This window comes from Mytilus edulis, chromosome 13 (assembly GCF_963676685.1).
Source record: "Mytilus edulis chromosome 13, xbMytEdul2.2, whole genome shotgun sequence".
In the NCBI taxonomy this organism is placed as follows: domain Eukaryota; kingdom Metazoa; phylum Mollusca; class Bivalvia; order Mytilida; family Mytilidae; genus Mytilus; species Mytilus edulis.
In genome coordinates, this window is record NC_092356.1 from 31,280,938 (window position 1) to 31,301,949 (window position 21,012).

Sequence of the window (21,012 nt, forward strand, 5' to 3'; positions counted from 1 at the left end):
ATGTTACCCTCACGTCTAGACCAATCAAAACCGATAGTTTAAAGGACAATGCATTGAATTTACATCAATTAATTAAATACAATGCTAAAAACCTACGTTTTGGCTCAGATTTTATTATTGGACTGTCAAAATAAAAAAATAAAACATCTTGAATAACTTTTGTTATTTTTTTTCTGACACCCGTAACGTTGTTATGTACACGTGACGTCATAGAAAATACTCTTAAAATAAAATTAATCTGTAAAAGACTTTAATGATAGGACATTCAGTATAACAAAGTAAATAACACATAGCTGAGAGGATGATAGAGCAGATCGGCACCCCTCGAAAAAGCATTGTCAACCTTGGCTTCGCCGCGGTTGACAATGTTTTCTCGGGGTAACAATCTGCTCTATCACCCTCTCAGCTATGTGTTATTTATATAATATAATTTATTTAAGGCAACTCATTTAACAAAAACCACATTTATATGCGCCATAACGACTTCGTTGACCGTTCTGAAATTTTGTATATACTTCAGCATCCCATTATTATTTACTCTTTTGTTTTTTGTATGATTTGTTCTATTCTTTATCTAATGTCCACCATCTTTATGTCATTGTTAACTTTTCCTGATCTTTGAGAAATTCCTTAAATATAGTTTTTTCATGCAGATAAGAAAAAAGGCGAACAATAAACAAATTCATACTGCTTTATGTTGACTTTAAATTAAAAAAAAAACGTTAGATACACACAATATGTCTCTTTGCAAATCCATTTTTAAGTAACGGTAGTGCACATCTATTTACCACCCTGGGTGGTGGTAGGTGCAGCAGTTGTGGCTGTAACAGCAGCAGTGGTGGCTGCAGCCGCAGTGGTAGCGGAAGCCGCAGTGGTAGCTGCTCCAATGGCAGCAGCTGAAATAACGAATTAAATGTTTGCTATCACACATTAATGCAACCATGACAATGATACGTTGTAATTTACAATAAGTGGACAACTTTACCTTCTTCTTTTTTCATGGGATAAAGAAGATTTAAAAAAAAATCGCTCACCTGGTTAGAACTTTAATAACTACTTACACCCAGGATTGAATGAATAGTTATCAAAAGTACCAGGATTATAATTTTATACGCCAGACGCGCGTTTCGTCTACATAAGACTCATCAGTGACGCTCAGATCAAAATAGTTAAAAAGCCAAATAAATACAAAGTTGAAGAGCATTGAGGATCCAAAATTCCAAAAAGTTGTGCCAAATACGGCTAAGGTAATCTACTCCTTGGGTAAGAAAATCCTTAGTTTTTCGAAAAATTCAAACTTTTGTAAACAGAAAATTTATAAAAATGACCATATAATTGATATTCATGTCAACACCGAAGTGCTGACTACTGGGCTGGTGATACCCTCGGGGACGAAACGTCCACCAGCAGTGGAAATACACATTCTTTCTAAAAAAAATGTCCGTGTTTGAAAAATAATTTTCCGAGTTTTTTTGTCTAGAGATCGAATTCTGTCCCGATTTTTTTTAATACATGTATACTTTTTTGCCCCTTTTTTCACCTGAGGAAAGAATTGAAAGCCCCTTTGATATGATAAATATGATATGCATTACGTTCAATGTTTCATAAAAATGCGTTGAAAGGAGCGGTATGGGCTTTGCTCATTGTTGAAGGCCGTACGGTGACCTATAGTTGTTAATGTCTGTGTCATTTTGGTCTCTTGTGGACAGTTGTCTCATTGGCAATCATACCACATCTTCTTTTTTATATTTAGTTTCGTCAATTTACTTGAATAAATTTGATAATATAAAGATTCTTCGCCATTGACTGTTAGGGAAACAACAATCAATCGAACTAATTCATAATTAATTTTTTTTTCCAAAACGCCTTTTTACAAGTAAAGGCATAATACATACTTATTAAGCAAGAAAATGAAATCCGGTTGATACACGAAGAATGTCACAAGTGGAGCTGGATCTATTAACCCTTCCGGAGAACCAGAGAGCACCCCCCACCCCCAATAATTTGGTTAGGTTTGAGTTGCTCAGTCTGTGGTTGTTTATGTTGTGCTATGTGTATTGTTATATGTCTGTTTGTCTTTTACTGTTTTGGCTATGGTGTTGTCAGTTTATTTCCGACTTATGTGTTTTGAATGTCCCTTTGGCTTCTCTTTACTACCGGACTATAATTTCTGTTAAAATTAAACTTCCTTGCTCGTTCTGTTTTTGTTCTAAAAAAACATATTAACAAACAGCAAACTGGGTGTTACATGTATCAAAGGGAAGTCGTTTTACGTGTAGAATAAATTGAACTCGAAGATTGTGAATAGTTTAGTGTTCTGCTACAGGGGAATACGTTAGATCGTATGATAATAAGCAAGACTACTCTTAATTGAAATAAATAAAAGGATTCTGTTGCTTCATTTAAAAAATCGGCATGTGTATTTATTAAAAGATCTCCATTTAATTATCGATAAAAATGTAACAAAGTATCTCAATTCCAAGGTCTAATTAAGTTCATACGATACCCTTTAAGTTATTTTAGACTTAGAGTTCAAGACCGTATGAAAAACGAAGAATTTATCAATCTTTCATTAATGAGAATTTTTTTCTGAATTTTTTTGCCAATTTTATATTCACTGCCTTCAACAGCAACATTTAACGTCGAATAATGTTTGATAAAATCAAAATATGTTAATTTTTGAAACTCAGTTTTATATGATATAGACTCTCCTGTATCAGTTTGTTTTAACTTTAGAATTTTTATCATGATACAAGGGAAATTATCCTCACTCTTTTTTGTTTGAGTAGGAATACGTGATAACGAAAGCTAACCAAAGACAAATCTGTCATTTAAGTTTAAAACATACTTGTTGTAGCTGTAGTTACGACAGTTGTACAGGCTGTAGTGGTAGTCACACCAAGACCTAACGCCATCACTACAATGAATATTACATATAAATGATACATCTTCAAGATAGTTTAATATTACTAAGAAAAGCGACTAGACATAACACCAAATTGAATATTTAAGGTTTATAGACGTCATTTAAATCACGGTTATAGTGCCTAACAAGATTTTGTGAGGTAGACGAAATTGACTTTAAAACGATCGTATTGACTTTTGATGTCCAAAAATAGGCAGATCGGACATATTTTGACTTCATATACATACTACTTAAGTTTGGGAGTTATTGTAATTAACATATTCCAATGAGACTGAATAATGCTTTTTTTTGTTATGATAAATAATAACTTTACCTGCCGTAACTGTGCGTAAATTGTATTTCGGCATTTCTCCTAAGAAAATTACTTGTTTAATGGAACAAAACGTCTTATTTGTAAACTTTCTCTTTTATCTCCACAATAGGCTTTTAAAAAATAATCTATCAACTGTGTAGTCGGAAAATTTTGTGAAAATAGAAGAAGTGGCAATTCTTACCTTTCATACCTTAACTTTCATTGATAAAACATAATATTGACTCGTCCAGTGTCCAGTTTGAAGGTCATTTTAGTTACCGTACACATGCATGCACGTTCTTATTATCAAGTCATGTATGAAAAGCATAAACAAGTTTGAAGGTAAACTAATTACAAGTTAATCCAATCAAATTGCGTACGAATTAATAACAATGACCAGTCCACATCATAAAAAATAATAGGGGTAAACTGGGTAGGGAGAAAATGTCAGATATTTTGAGTTCATTATTTTGCAATAACGAATAAAAATTTGTAAACCAAAAGATTTGCTATAATTCCATAAACATGTCGTTCTGTATTGGTATAGTTTTTGGATCTTTTATTTGCGTATTTAAGGCTGTAGAAAGTTTGGGCTTCAAAAGTCAACATAATTATTGACTTTATACAGAAAATTCGCCTTTTTTAAACATTGAATGTTTCAAAAATAATACGCGACAACAAAGTAAAATCATTTTTTAAAACACTGCAAAAATAATCATACAGATTGATGCAGTGGTATTGTCATAAATTGCGTTGGAGTGAACAGTGGTACAGCAAACGTCGAATTCCCTCACACAATGTTATCACACACTATAGCTGGGTTTTTGCCATACCCTTCAATTAATTTTAACTTTAAAGATTACCTTACTTGGATTTGTTGGGGAATGTTTATTTCATACAAAGATTTGTATGGAAAACATTGAATATTAAATCAATCAATGTACATGTAAATGTATGAAGCTGAGATAAATAATAAAAATGGAGAAATAAAGTAATAATAAGGGTTTGGATATCCCTAATCACAAAAAAGCGCCCTTTCAGTAATATTTAAGTCTATTTGTCAATAATTTGATCGTAGTCAAAGATGATTTTTTTCTTGTCAGTGTTGAATATTTTCTAAAGAGATTGCATCAAATGAGGTGTTCACCTTAGGCGAGTACAACGATCTCAGCACTTAAACTATTCTGTCAACAAATATATAATGCAAAAAAGAATTTGAATCTGTAAAAATTTGTAATTATGCAAACATATGGATTGAACAGACGTGATAAGTAAGTAGTTGCCATTTGTTATAGAGTACTAACATAAAAAGGGTATGAATAACAGTGGCATTACATTCCAAATCCTCCACCAAATCCGCCGTCAAATCCATAATCAAATCCACCGCCTTGTAATACATCATCTTCGACCAGTAAAACTGTGCGTCTTTCATCAGAACGTCTACCCTCAACAGGAACCAGTCTAGGTACAGGTACAGGCAATATATTGAGCTTGCCACCTGGTGGAACGAAGGTGGGAGGTCCTATTCTTGGTGGTGATGGTGGAAATATCTGACAGCCAATTAGGACAGGACCATTCAATAATCCAAAAATTACCGTAATAAGAAGGACGGCCAGTTTATAATACGCCATCTGCTAACCAAAAACTAAATTATATAAACAGACCTTTTACGTTGAAATGCAAAATATATATATTCTTAATAGCGAGAAAGCTTTACTGGAGTCTTTACTTTGAGAGAATAGTCAAGATGTAACCGCCACACGAACAACAGCTATGTTTTATTCAACAAAAATTTGAACCGAGGAATAAATACAAAATAACAAGATTCCAAAAATTGCAAATTCATTTATCATATTTGTTAACGAACAAAGACAAGAAGATAAACAATATGATTGTTTTTTTAAAAGCAACATACTAGTAGATGTTTATAGTAAAATATAAAAATGACCAATCCCATCAAAGAAGGGTTTCCATTCACTAGAACGATAACATAATAAATTGATTATTGATAAGTATATAATACTATTTATGTGAATTGAATATACATACATCTGATGAATAAAGAAACGATTTCTTTTACATAGATAAATTGTATTACTAAAATTTGAAGCGAAAACGTAACAAAAAAAAACCGAACTTTGTTATACAGGACTAATATGTGTGGGTATAAATTCAGTTACTTAAAGTTCTCTGTCACTTTTCCGCTAAAAATAAAACACCCGAATCCATACGGGTATAACAAAAAATGTTATAAACATCAATTTATACGCTTGTTATTGTCTGGCCCTTTATAGGTTGCTGTTTGGTGTGAATAAACTCATCATATATACCCAGATTGAAATTTTGTATTAGTGCCAGACTTACCTTTCGTTTACAAAAGACTCATCAGTGACGCTCGAATCAAAAATGTTAAAAAGGCCAAATAAAATACGAATGTGAGCTAAGGCTTCGTGTTGAAGGCTGTAATTTGACCTACAATGCTTTACTTTTACAAATTGTGACTTGGAGGGAGAGTTTCCACATTGGTACTCATATCACATCTTCCTATATTTATAAAACTTTTAAAATAATTGATTGGTCAATATCATTTTCAGTTATGATTTTTTTTATAACTTTTTAATGTAGAATTAGAAATAAACATGTAAGGAAACGGCTGTTGCAAAATTTCCATATAAGCGTACAATTTAACGCTGCAAAGTAATATTGTTGTCCAGACAAACACGAAAATTTGCAGCTTAATAGTGGCATTAAGTATATCTAGCTTACGTTAATTTTTTTATGACAGAAAAAGACTTTATATGAGTTCAATAATAATGTATTGCAAGTGTAAAGCACAGAGTAGAAAAGACATTACTGTCAATCGAAGTCAACAGACCATTAAAAGCAAATCAATCTGAAATCATATTTTTCAAGGAACCATTTAAATTGACAAAATAATCACCCTTCAATAAGACTGTATTGTGAGTGTAGTGCAAAGAATAGAAAAGACATTACTGTCATTGGAATTCAACAGACCATTAAATGCACGCACATTTACCAAAAATCGAGATGAAACGTTTTTTGGGCATTTTAGGAGGCAAATGCATACTTGGAACCATCAAATGTTCAGGGAGTGCCTTAATTTAGTGGTGGTGACATGATTAATAATACATTGGTTAATGAAATACCGGGATATCCCAATGTAAAGTCAATCCTATATTTTCACTCCTCTAGTATCCTGCAACAATTGATGTTGCCATTCATTTGCGCTGACATTGCATCAAAACGAATTAAGAAGGCGTAGGGAAAAAAACAATTCCTTCCAGTCCTACTTTATTTCAATTGATATAAGTCCATGGTCAATGTATTAAAATGACAAACTCTTACAAGCCTTGCACATGTTGAAATATCGACAAACATTCAATTTATGACAGAGCAACACTGATAATTAATTCATGCGCTACGCCTGTTCGGGAATTATTATGCTGTTAGATCACTCGTTTAATACGTTCTACATTTTAACTATTGAATTCGCTATTTAAGGTGGTACCTAACACTTTAACTCAAATTTATTTGGCTCGTTTAATTTTCTTAAAATTTTGACAAAGTATTTACTTTGACCCTTTGACAAAAATATAAAAATTTCAAAACATTTGAACCAACCGTTTAATCAGAAAAGTTACACTGGTTATATAGTAGTTTGACAGACACTTATTTTGATCATTGAGAAGCTTAATACTCCCTCATGAACACAACGTAATTAAAACGTTTAGCTGATTTTACAGAGTTATCTCCCTGTAGTGTTAGGTACCACCTTAATAAACATTGACAGAACAATATTGATTCCTACCTCATGCGCTACGCTAATCAATGCCTTAGTAATAGACAACTTTCGAGTTTGATGCATTTCCGTCAAAAACTCTGGTTTTAGTGAACGTCATTTGTGCGTTTAGGGGCGTCGTCACTTCCATTCCAATGTTGAGCGAGTGGTTGGAAAACTATAATTCTATATTGTACGAATTATACGACAAATTTAATTCTCAAAATTGACACTCAGCATTGATGTCATTAGGGAATTGTCATTAAGTAAGTACCTACAGAACAACCATTATTTCTAGTTTATCCTGCACAATGACGATCACCAAGACGCTTGATGAACGTAAATAGTGCAGAGATACAGGCGACCCCCTCTATCTGGTAAATGACGTCATAAAGGCGCGTATAATTGACGAGTTTTTTCCGGTGACGGATGAACTCGAAAGTGGTCTATTGTTTTAGTATCTTAATTATCAAAACAAATCAATAGCAGTTTTCTTATATTAACAACAACTGTAAAATAATGCGGATGTGAGTAAAAAAAAATATCTATATTGTTGGTTTGTCTTGTCAGAATTTAATAGTAAGATTACATAAAGTAAAAATTGATTTGAACCGAAAGTGAACTGATATCGATCTAATTCCATATTTGAATAGTTAAACTAACATGTCATTACCTTTATGGTGTCCGGTTGTCCTGTTCAAAATCATTTCAGTATTCAATCTTTATATATGCTGTGACAAGGAAGGTAATCCTTCCGATAATTTGGAAAGCTTATTAAACTGTTTGACGAAATAACAAATAAATATCTTTCTATCGACATTATAACCTACTTTACATCCCAGCTCCTTTGTTCTAACAGGAATGATCTGAGCCGGATCGCCCCTACCAGATCACCCCAGTTTGAGTTTCTTTGTTATGCATGCTTTCCTTTGTTCTGTAACATTTTGGCGGGAATGCCAAATCCACTATAAAACTTATAATTAATTATACGGAAAAGACTATCTATCACAATTCACGTAGCTGTATATGCTGGGATTCGAACTCAAGACCTTAAGCATATCAAGCCACGACACATACCACTACACCAGGACGACTTGATACGAACTAATAGTAATTTTACATACTTAAAGGAAGCAAGATCTTTTTATAAGTGGGTAGAGTTGTCAGACCTTTTTTCAGTGGGGTTTAAACCTTTTTTGTTCATAAGTGAGTTTTCAGACTGATTGTTCAATCTGATTTTACACTTTTTCAAAAGTGGGGCGAGTCGGTAAACAAGAGTGGGGCGATTTTGTTATAAAGTGGCGATAAGTGTGGGCCGATTGGCAAATGGGGCGAGTTGACATTGTTTGATATCTACTCATCGTGTTTGGGGGTCATAAAGGGTATACATCATATAGTAATAAATAAAGTATATTTTAATGGTTGTGTGGCGTTTTAAACTAGATTTTATGAGTTGTAAATCGTTTTTCGACTAATCTTAAAGAGCTGGGATGTAAAATAGTTATCCCACTCGGACTTGGTGTGTCAGTGTTAGATCACCCTCTGGCCTCCGGCCATCGGGTGATCTAACACAGACACACTGCGCCCTTGAGGGATAACTATTAATTAAAGCCAGTTCGAGAGTTCAATCCTTTTTTCTTCATCCTTTTCAAATCTGTAAGCTAAATCATGTTATTTTATTTAATAGTACACTTTTCATCATCGTGTTTGTCGACATACAAGTCAATACCCTTGCTTCCCTTCAGAGGTCACGAGTGAACATATAATGGTTATTCAAGAGATATGTGTTGTGTACGGAAGAAAACTACACATTTTGTGTCATTTATAAAAGAGGGACGAAAGATACCAAAGGGACAGTCAAACTCATAAATCTAAAACAAACTGACAACGCCATGGCTAAAAATGAAAAAGACAAACAAACAACATGAACAACAGCACACACGACACAACATAGAAAACTAAAGAATAAACAACACGAACCCCACCAAAAAAACTAGGGGTGATCTCAGGTGCTCCGGAAGGGTAAGCAGATCCTGCTCCACATGCGGCACCCGTCGTGTTGTTTATGTTATAACAAATCCGGTAAATGGTCTAATTCGGTAGGTCACATTCATGAAAGGGAAGGGGAATGTAGTTACGATGTAAGGAACATATCCGATATCATTTGTGAAACGGTTATTCCATAACGGTCAACCAACTCGTGATGGCGTCCGTAAAATTTACGAAGGGATGATTTCAACTTCACCATTTGGAACTCTTGGTTTAATAGCTTCCTTGTGAGCAGCAACCCTCTATCAAGAAAATCATGATAGGAAATGCAAGCACGGGAATATCTTATCAATTGGGAGATATATACCCCGTAATGTAGACGAAACCCGTAAAACTGTATTTCTCAAATCGTAAGCAAAGTTCATTATGCCGCTAATTAGAGTTATCTAGTTTACAGTTCACAGTCTGAACAGATCTTATATATGGTATTCCATGTTCACATACAAATGGCTGTATCGGATGCCATATATTTTAAGTGCCTTTACAACATACATTGGTATTATTGGGGATTTTGTTGTTCTATCAGTCGTGTTTGATATGCGTCTCTTATATTTTTTTATATATCGTTCTTGTGTTGATATCGATTATATGCGTGGAAAAACAATAACACCTCTTCCTTGGTCTGCTTTTAGGCTGGATATATACCTTGTCGAGCAAATATCTAAAAATTATTGAACCGAAAGTGCACGAAAGGACAACCCAAGTTCAGACATTTGATGAATTTAATAATGCCTTTTAATTGTTTGGCCTTTGAAGATCAACAATAATGTGAACAATCATCTGAAGACTTATTTTGTAATGTATTACATTCTAATGTTCGGTGACAGTTAAAGTGGTAAATGTATTTTTTTGGAATGTGTATCAGAGTCAAGTCCTTAATGCAATATGGATTTGCTTATCGTTGAAGGCTGTACTATGATACATAGTTGTTGAATTCTACGTCGTTTTGGTGTTGGTAGCAATATTTCTTATTTGCAACCATAACACATCTTCTTAGGTTTAAATTAAAACCAAAATTCAACGGAAAACAATTGGATAACTTAAATTAGATATAAGGATAAAAAACATCTATATTGTGAAAAGAACAATCAACAATGTTGAAACCATCAAACAGCCAACAATCACATTACATATAGCCAACATTGTGAAAACGAACAGTCAACAATTTGGTAAAAAACTACTTTGCAATAATAAGCCGGCTAATTGAGTTGTACAATTAGACGAAAACACTTGTTAACCTTTTATCGAAAGTGCATCCTTTTTTTGCAACCTTTTCAAAGGTGTAAGCTGTATCATGTTGTTTTGTTAAAATACATTGATTCATCATCGTATGTGCAAACATACATACGGTGACCTATAGTTGGTAACATAAATTGCATTTGGTCTCTGGTGGAGATTTAAACCACATCTTCTCATCATATCACCCGTACAATAATGTATGGTGAAGTATTGCTTTGTGCAGTTAGAATTGGGAATTTTTAATATGGCCACCGTTACCATGGGAACAGAACAAGTTTGAAAATATAAATGTTTGCTTTTATTGAATATTGAGTATAACTGAACTTAAAATCACCATATACTAGTATACAGTTATAGTATTCACAACATCCAGGTTTTGTAATGAGTTTGAGAATCTTAAAAACTACAAGATAGCCATGGAAACTGGATATGTTTAGCAATACACCCTAAGTGAAAAAAGTAGCATACAAAGTAAAATCACAAAAAATACTGAATTCCGGAAAAGATTCCAAACCGAAAGTCCCCAATCAACAGGCAAAATCAAAAACGCAAACAGATCAAACGAATGGACAACAACTGGCCTTATCTGACTTTTGATTGAGCCTTTAATTAATCAACATGGTTGGTCAAAACCGGTGAAACTTAATGGTATAATCTTTGTCATGTGTCAAAGGTAGCAGGTGTTATTGTAATTTTGAAACGGTTACCGTTACAATGTAAACATAAAAAATGTCGAAATTCAGAAAATTTTTCAAATTTAATGAAACTTTATAGACATATTAAGGGGCATGTCCAAAGTTACTTTTAGCCTTTGGAATATCCAAAATAGCATATGTTGCAATTAAAACTGCAAAAAAGTGATAAATTACAAATGATCAAAACATTCTGAAAATTAACTGAAAAATGTAAAGCTACTGAATACATATCTTCTACCCTACCGAAGTAGAATAGAAATTATAGGCACTACGAGAACATCATAATGATTCAGAGATACGGGGTGCGCACTAACAGAGATCATATTATATAGAGATTAATTCATGGCCTTTTCCATATCGGCCCGGGTATCATCCCGAGACCCCCATATTAGCCCGAGATTCCGAAATGTATGGCAAATTAACAAAACAAATAACTTTGACGTCGTCCATAAAAAGGTCCGACGTCACAATGGAAAATAAAAAATCAAAACCGGAAATACCGGAAGTTACTTGCACGCGAGGCATTTTTATGGGTTTTGTGCACGAGATGCCCCCTTATATGGGTTATCAGCCCGGGTGGGAATTTATGGCTTGTGTACTTCCGCTCATTACACTTATGCAAAAGCTATCATGTCAATGCTTACATAATGTAGTATATGATAAATGTGTTTATTAATTAACACTTTGTTTTGTTATCATCATTTATGAAACTGAACACATTAAATCTTATCGAAATATTATATGCATCTCCATTGATTCAATACACTTAACCAAAATTGATATACATGTAAATATTGTACTCCTTCATTGTTGGCAAACAATTTACCCACCAAGTTTTAGCTTTTTGTATTTTAGGAATAGTCTGAGGGAATAGTTGTTTCTGTTAGACGTGAATAAAGACAATGAACAATGTGACCAGTTAAATAGATAGTTAAAAATGGTAAAATACTATGTTGTTAATCATTGCGATTCTCATTTGGGAGTTGACATCATCCAATCAGAAGGCTATAGTCATTTGTTCTATCCAATCAGGAAGAACATTTCTATTTGCACTAGGATATTTCCTTTTTAAATCTATTTAATACATGTATGAAGAACATTTCATGATGTGACATCTGATAATTGTTTTGTCTTTGGATACATTTGTAACTAGTTAAGAATAGACGACGAACCTTGCGTAATTAGCGAGGTGCAGAAAAGGTGAGCTAAACATTTTTTGTATAGAAGACCTTCTTAATGCTCCTTAACTTCGTATCTAATTTTCTTATTCTCCATTTTTTTTGTGATTTGAGGGTCACTGATGACTCTTTTCAAGACGCTCATCAAGCAGTACAAACTTCTCCGATTAGTTATTCAAAGATGAACTGGTAATAGCGATCAACTTGACCATTATTATTTATTCTTTGTGCTTCAGCTTCGCATTATTATTTACTCTTTTGTTTTTTGTATAGTTTTCTCTATTCTTTATCTAATGCCCTCCAATTTTATGTCATTGTTGTTTATTCTTGATCTTTGAGAAATTCCCCAAATATCGTTTTATTTGTGCAGATGGAAAAATGCAAACATTAAACAAATTCTGATTCTTTATGTTTAGATTAAACACAAACACACGTTGGGTTCACACATTCTATGTTTTTGCAAATCTATCATCAAGGCGGGGGAGCTAGGGTGCTGGCGCGGGAGCTACGGCGGTGGTACCCACAGTTGTAACAGCAGCCGTGGTAGCAACAGCCGCAGTGGTAGCGGCAGCTGCGGTTGTTACTGCGACAGAGGTGGCTGCAGCTGAAATAGAGAATAAAGTGATAATCTATCACACGTTTTTACAACCATACATATGATACGTTTTTGTAATCAATAATTAGTGGGAAACTTTACCTTGTTGTAAAAAAAAAAAGCAAACAGAAATGATGTGTTTCATGTATCAATTAGAATTAGTTGTACGTGTGGAAATTTTTTTTTTAACTTAAAAGTTGTGAAAAAAATGTTCGAATATCGGCTACAGGGTTTACGTTGGATTGTATGAGTATAGACAAGACATCTCGAATCAAAATAAATAAATATGATTGCTTAATTGATAAAATCCGCATGTGTATTTATTTAATCAATGGCTATTATTAGTTTTGAATTTATTAAACCATAACATTAATTGTTGACTCTTCACATTGAAAAATCCGAGAAGCGGATTATGTAAAATGTGAAGAGTCAAAAATTTATTTTATTGCCCAATAAATTCAAAATAAATTATTGCCATTCATTATAAATAAATTTCTTTCAAAAATAAGTCCCAATGAACTTTCTGTATATTATTCAAATTAACAATAACAACGTTCATGTTGGTGTATGAATAAACAACGTCAGAGTGGGCGTGTCGCCCTAAAAATTGAAATATTGAAAATTAAAACTTTTAACCAATCAGAAGACAGTAAATACACAAAAATTATGTATTTAGTGATCTGCATGTGCTTATCATACAAAATAAATGTGATAAAGTAGCAAAGTCTAAAGTTTAGAAATTTACCAGAATTTATTCTGTACTAAGTGTTCAATAAAGTATGAGACAAGACAAATTATTAATTCTCATCAGCGGAATCTTGGTTCATTTATTTACATTTCTCAATTAAACATCGCTAAATGATAGGAATGGTGGCAAATACGATAAAATATATTACCAACTTAAAATAGGAACATATAATTTTTCTTGGAAGGGCAATTTAAAAAAAATACGACTATGTTTATATATTAAGTTGTTCTCTAAGTCATTTCTTGTTTGGTTACTTTTAGAACTAGAAGACTTTCCTAAAGGAATAATAAAGATTAACTGAATATAAGGATGATCTTATTATTCATACGTGTCTAACCTTAGTTTGTATAAAGTTGCAAAATCAAGGGCTACAGAATGATATCAATATCCCTTTAAATAGAAACTATATGTATAATATTAAGGTATTCAGAAAAAGTAAAATAATTAAAAAAAAGCGGAAAGTCTCTTATCATATATTCAAGAATACTTCACAAACAATACCATTAACCATAAACGTAACGTAAATTAAACGTGTGTTTCGTAATATAGGTTGATTGTTTTTACTTAATATACAAATTGTTACTTGAATGGAAAGTTGCCTCATTGGTAATCATACCACATCTTCTTATATAGGTATAGGAAGATGTGGTATGGGTATATCTATTAAAACGTTTAAAAAAAAATTAAGGTACAATTTCTCCTGAATTTATTTGACACTAAATTTGAGTTAGCAATTACTGAGTTAAATTCAGTTTCTAACCGAACTACACGTTTGTTTAACAGTCTACCAATAGTAGACTTGAATTATCTTGTAGCATGTCAATTTTCCTTAACCCTTGAAGAATTACCAAAAAATATCTCAATTTGTTAATAATTTTATATATTTACACTGTCTTCAACAGCCTTATTTAACTTTTAAGAACTTCTTATTAATTAAGGAATGACTGTAATATTTTTTCTGTCTATTCGAAATAACATTAAAAATGTGGTGCACACTGAATAACCCACGTAGCGTGTTATTTCAAGTGTGCACTACATTTTTATATTATTTCGAGTAGACAGAAAAAATATTACAGTCATTTCTTATAATTTAGTTCTTAGTTCCATTTTAAACCGGAGTAAATCATGAAAAAACGTTGATGACGTCACGGTCACATACCAAAATTATGTATATAAGCTGATAAACAAAACGAGGTCAGCCAATCAGAAGACGCGTTACATCCAAATTAAATTATAACGAAATATATTAATTTGTGAAACCCAATCTAAATTATCTATTTGATATAGACTCACTCTCTTGTACTCAATTTGAAATTTGTAAGATTTGACTTCATTTAAATTTTCGTCATGATACAGGGGAAAATATCCCTTCTCGTTTGCTGAGTAGGAAGACGTGATAACGAATGTTTATGGAAGACAAATCTGTCATTTAACTTTAAAACATACTTGTTGTGGCTGTAGACATTGTAGTTGTACTTGCTGTAGTGGTGGTCACACCAATACCTAATGACATCACTACAATAAATATTATATATATTTGATACACATTCAAGATATAATTGAGAATGGAAATGGGGAATGTGTCAAAGAGACAACAACCCGACCAAATAAAAAACAACAGCAGAGGGTCACCAACAGGTCTTCAATGTAGCGAGAAATTCCCGCACCCGGAGGCGCTCCTTAGCTGGCCCCTAAACAAATATATACTAGTCCAGTGATAATGAACGCCATACTAATTTCCAAATTGTACACAAGAAACTAAAATTAAAATAATACAAGACTAACAAAGGCCAGAGGCTCCTGACTTGGGACAGGCGCAAAAATGCGGCGTGGTTAAACATGTTTGTGAGATCTCAACCCTCCCCCTATACCTCTAACCAATGTAGAAAAGTAAACGCATAACAATACGCACATTAACATTCAGTTCAAGAGAAGTCCGAGTCTGATGTCAGAAGATTAGTTTTACTGCATTAAGAAAAGCAATTGGACATAAATTAAGATTGAAAATTTGAGGTGAAAGTTATGTAAAGCTAGGCTTTTTCCATACCCTTGTTTAGCTGGGCTTTTTCCATACCCTTGTTTAGCTGGGCTTTTTCCATACCCTTGTTATGCTGGGCTTTTTCCATACCCTTGTTAAGCTGGGTTTTTTTTCCATACCCTTGTTAAGCTGGGCTTTTTTAATACCCTTGTTAAGCTGGGCTTTTTCAATACCCTTGTTAAGCTTGGCTTTTCCCTATCCTTGTTAAGCTTGGCTTTTTCCATACCCTACAGCAATATAGATATTGCAGAAACTTAAATTATAACCATGACTGATATTTTTTAGGAATTTTTATTTTAATTTTATTTTAGAAATGGAAAACATTCATTCAGACAATTGATGTAACTAAATAATTCTAAACTGAGAAATCTAATCAATGTTATTTATATTTAAAATGCACGTTGACGATTCATTCAAAAAATGTTTTATGTAAATATAAAAAAAAAGTAACTATGCAAACATGTGTAATGAACGTTTTGGTGAAGGTGGCATTTTTCGACATTAACAAAATTCACGTTCTTGAATATGACAATATTTTAAAATTATATTAGATCATAGGACAAAGTGATCCCAAATGTTTTGAGAATAAAACCTATTCATCAACAGAAAAAGGAAGGCACTTGACTTTATTGGGTAAATACTAGCCACATAATTTTTTTCGTTCAATAAAATTGATTAAGTATTGAATAATTGAGCTAGTATGACAAGGATTCAAGTGCGTTTGTAGATTTTGATTTTTTGTTTTGAATTAAAAAAAACACGCTATAATATTGATGCGTTCGAAGCACTCTTCTGGATCTATATACGCCTAAACCATAAAAGAAAAGCTGAATAATTGAAGTGATGTTTTTACTTAAGAAATGGCTGTAATATTTTTTCTGTCTATGAAGAAATATCACCAAAAAGGGAGTGCACACTGAATAACCTGCGTAGCGTATTATTTCAAAGTGAGCACCATATTGTTTATTTTATTTCGAATAGACAGAAAAAATGTCACAGCCATTTCTTATAATTTAATTCTAATTACCAATTTAAACCGGAGTAAACCATGAAAAAACGTTGGTGACGTCAAGGTGCTGATAAACAAAGCACGTTAGCCATTCTTAAGACGTGTTACATCCAAAATTAAATAATAATAATAATAATAATAATAATAATAATAATAATAATAATAATAATAATAATAATAATAATAATAATAATAATAATAATAATAATAATAATAATAATAATAATAATAATAATAATAATAATAAAATAATAATAATAATAATAACGATATCGGTCACGAATAGTTGTTAACTGTAATGTCATTTGACCTCTTGTGAAATGTTGCATCATTTGCAATTATACAACGTTTTCTTATATCTTAGATTAATTTTTATTGTTGTAATTATTTGTTATTAAATTACTTACATAATCCGGAAATCAATAATAGTGGCAATAACATTTCAAATATTCCACCAAATCCACCGTCCTGTAACCCATCATCTTCGAGCAGTAAAACTGTTCGTCTTTCATCAGAACGTCTCCCCTCAACAGGAACTGGTCTAGGTACAGGTATAGGCAATATATTGAGCCTGCCACCTTGAGGAACGAAAGTGGGAGGTCCTAATCCTGGTGGTGCTGGAAACTGACAGCTAACTAGGACAGGACCATTCAATAATCCAATAAAAACCGTTATGGAAAGGATGGTCAGCTTGAAACACGCCATCTACAAACAAGAAATCTTTTTTTTTCACATACTAAGCTTTTCCACATTGAAATGCAAGGATGATCAACTTACAAGATTCCATATTCAATATTATATTAAATATAAAATGATTAAAACATTTACGATTGAATTAATACATATATTATTTTTCTTATAAACTGCACACAGGTAGTGTTTGTAATAATAGTTATCAAAGGTACCAAGCTTATAATTTAATAACGAACAGAAAAAATAGTCTCATTAAAGTAAGATTTCTATACGCTAGAATATGAAGAGATTTTTTTTTACAATAGACCATTTATGGAAATTGAAAAATCATGAATATACATGAACCGAATAAGTTAAAAAAAAATATTCATAGCTGTTAAAAAAGTTTAAGCTTATCTTGATGAAAAAAAATCCAACTGATTAAAATAGGAATGAATTAGTGGATATAAAATCATTTCCTAAAGTTCTTTGCACCGACAAATATAAAACATATTCCTTTCACTCGAATCAATACGCAAAAGAAAACTAATAGTTTTGTTACATTCTACGTCGCTTTCTAAATAGAACAATATTGTTCAAATATAAAATACATTTATAATCACCAATTTTAATAGTTTTAAGTAAACAATAATATTACAATTTGGTTTACATTTTCAAAATTTGTAATACATTTTAAATGTAGAACAAGAATTAAAACATCTGAAGTTGATGCTGTTTAATAATCTGTCATAACATTCAAATAAGCGTTATAATTTACAGGTAAAAATATATATGAACTCATTATATTAACACTTAAGGATGTACTTAGGTGAGGTTTTGGAATAAGTGTCAAATGTTCGGACTCCTTGGTGTTTTTCCATACAATACCAGGTAAAATATTTTGCCCCATAACACCTATTTATCTTTTAAGACTTGATAGCTCATAAAAAGTCATTTGACAAAATTTAAGCAGACTCTTGATTTTCTTTCTTTTGATTTGAGACCCAAATAATACCATTGCAAATATAAGGTAAAAGTCCGAGTCAACCTTTTCCCGCCATATTTTATAAATCAAATATCTCGAAAAGGAGCTCCATGACCTTTCAATATTTTTAGCTTATTTTTATCTTTAAATGATGCTCTTCTGGCTTATAGTATCAATTCAAAATTCTTGTTTTATTCAATTTCATCTAACTACATCCTTAAGTTTAATAGTCTTTCATTCAGTTGTTACGTTTTCGATTAAGGTACATTGTAACATATCAATAACCTTCAGCAAATGCCATTCGTCACAGCTCGGCCGATTCCGTACCTTCATAGAAGGAGAGTAGCGGATTAACCCGAGCGTTGCCGATTGCAGAAAATGCGTGTCATCCTTTAACATTTGCGTTCGGACAAAATAATTATAGACAAAGAATGTCGTTATTTAACATTAATTTGTCCTTATGGAGACTTGTATCTTCATTAAGTGTATAAAGGAATTTAGTAACATAAAAAACAAATTAGAAACATACAAACTTAATAAAACTAAAATTCCCTAATCATTATAAAACAATTTTTTAATAAAGTTCGAAAAAATTAATAATAAAATTCATCGATATTTATATAAAACACTGAAACAAAGGATAAAAATAAAACACATTCATATGAAATATATTGGAAAATAGATGTAATATCGCCATATTAATTATACTTTATTGACTGAAAATGGGAGACTCCTAAAAAGTCCGAAAGAAAATACTTTATGCCATTCCTGTAATACAGTTATAGAAGAGAACATTTTCGTATGTATGTTTCATGTATTTCGGGTTAAGATCAACCTTTAAACCAGTTTGTATTAAAAATAATAATCAATGACATAATTGAATTGATTTGGAAAGTATCTTCTCTTTCCATCAACACATACACATGTAGAAAGAGGGACGAAAGATACCAAAGGGACAGTCAAACTCATAAATCTAAAACAAACTGACAACGCCATGGCTAAAAATGATAAAGACAAACAGAAAAACAATAGTACATATGACACAACATAGAAAACTAAAGAATAAACAAAACGAACCCCACCAAAAACTAGAAAGCAAATGTTTCTTTTGAAACACTTGTTAGTAGTAAAGGCGAGAGATAAGACATTGCATTATAAAACATTATACTTCTATAACATGTATAACGACATATTAGTATACGTAAGTTTAATAAAAATTTCTTTTTCTCGCCATTTAAACAATATAAATTTTGTTTTGTCATAACCCATATAATATGCATATATCAATATTGAATTCTACAGTAAGTCCAATGATAATTTTACAAAAAATTGTCTTTAAAATGTCAAGATTGTCTCAACATAAAACTTTTCAATAATTTTTTTACCCCCAAAAAGATCTATCAAACGACGTTGCACCCAAAGAAAGTAAGATTTGGAAGAAAATAAAATAGTTTCTTGAATTTTCTATTTTTATATACATAAAGCCAAAATGAATATCGATCCTAAAAAATCAAATATCGAAATATCATTATAACGTGACAGAACAATACAGATAAATCGTTGAATGTTATAGACTGATTAGTTCGATAATTACTTACTGTTTTCTCGAGCGATTTATTTTCGCGACTTTTACGTGTAGAAAAATATAAGACTTAGATCATTCCTTATTTACCTTTTTAAATTTAATTTGAAAATTGCGAAATCAAATCGCTGCGAAACGGGATAAAAAGGATTTAACGCGAAATAAAATATCCGCGAAAATAAGTTGGTTTACAGTATTCTGCAAGTATCGAAGAATCGGAAATTAGAAACGACAATTTTTCTTTCACTCACAACAGCGTTTTAAATAATTCGAATGAGATTAAAAATAAATTGATTTATTCTAATATTTTGATAGTTTAGTTCGAAAAATAATATGTTGAACTCGATGCGTTATTTCATCTTATCATAAAGTTGATTGGCCAACTTTAAAATCGTGAATCGTACACATTTTATTTCATTTACCTTTGTTAGCGCCAGTTGTCCTGTCCACGAAAATATCAAATGCCAATCGTTATATATGCTGTGACGAGGAAGATAAGCCTTCGGGTTCCTCACGAAGCGACTGGAATCTTGTTCAGTTTGACGAAAACACACAAAAAAAGTTCATATTGACATTACAACTAACCTTAAGCAAGTACGATAGTTCACCCTTTTTACTCATCCTTTCGAAGCTGTTAGCTAAATCATGTTAGTTTATTCAAAAGTACAATCATTCATCCTCTTATGTGTAGAATTACAGGTAAAATATAGGTTTCCAATCGATGTTGGTTAAACATCAGAGGAGTTACGAGTTAAATTAATAAATGTTATTTCTGAGACACGTTTTCTGCACTTACTTGAAATAAAGATATGTACCACGGTGTAGAATGGTAACGGACTTATCGGGTTCTTTTTGGCGTTTCCGCACTAATCGGGTTCAGCAACGGACTTATCATGTTTTCAGGTAATAACATTTGGCGTAAGTGGTTATTTCTTTCAATTTGTATTAAAGCAGAATTGATATTTCCAAATAAGCTTGATGTCACGAAATAGGGAAATTATTTATTTTGCTGGATATCTAGTCCTATATTCATGGGAAGCTATGATTTATTTCAAATTGTTTCCACCAATGTGGTACCCCAACTTGAAAATTTGTGTACTGTATTTTTTAAACTTAATGACCATGTGTTTCCAATGTCAATATCCATAAAACCGGATTTATTTAATCACAACGAATACATCTGGATGCCACCATTTGAAATTAAA

At 32.1% G+C, this 21,012-nt stretch overlaps 1 protein-coding gene across 1 annotated transcript; it reads right to left on the minus strand.

Moving 5' to 3' along the window:
* Window positions 1-12,529: 12,529 nt before the first annotated feature.
* Window positions 12,530-17,273, minus strand: LOC139501834 (uncharacterized). The gene is made up of 3 exons (XM_071291058.1): window positions 16,976-17,273; window positions 14,968-15,036; window positions 12,530-12,782 (listed from the first exon to the last, which is right to left on the minus strand). Exons 1-3 carry the CDS (start codon window positions 17,271-17,273, stop codon window positions 12,664-12,666), a joined length of 486 nt encoding a protein of 161 aa, XP_071147159.1. The 3' UTR covers window positions 12,530-12,663.
* Window positions 17,274-21,012: the final 3,739 nt, after the last annotated feature.

Excerpts from the sequence above, each read along its gene's own strand:
- LOC139501834 (XM_071291058.1), bottom strand. The coding sequence starts at position 17,273 with ATGGCGTGTTTCAAGCTGACCATCCTTTCCATAACGGTTTTTATTGGA. Across the intron at positions 15,037-16,975 it reads ATTATTGATTTCCGGATTAT|TGATGTCATTAGGTATTGGT; the intron begins GTAAGTAATTTA and ends TATTTATTGTAG. Across the intron at positions 12,783-14,967 it reads AATGTCTACAGCCACAACAA|CTGCAGCCACCTCTGTCGCA; the intron begins GTATGTTTTAAA and ends TCTCTATTTCAG.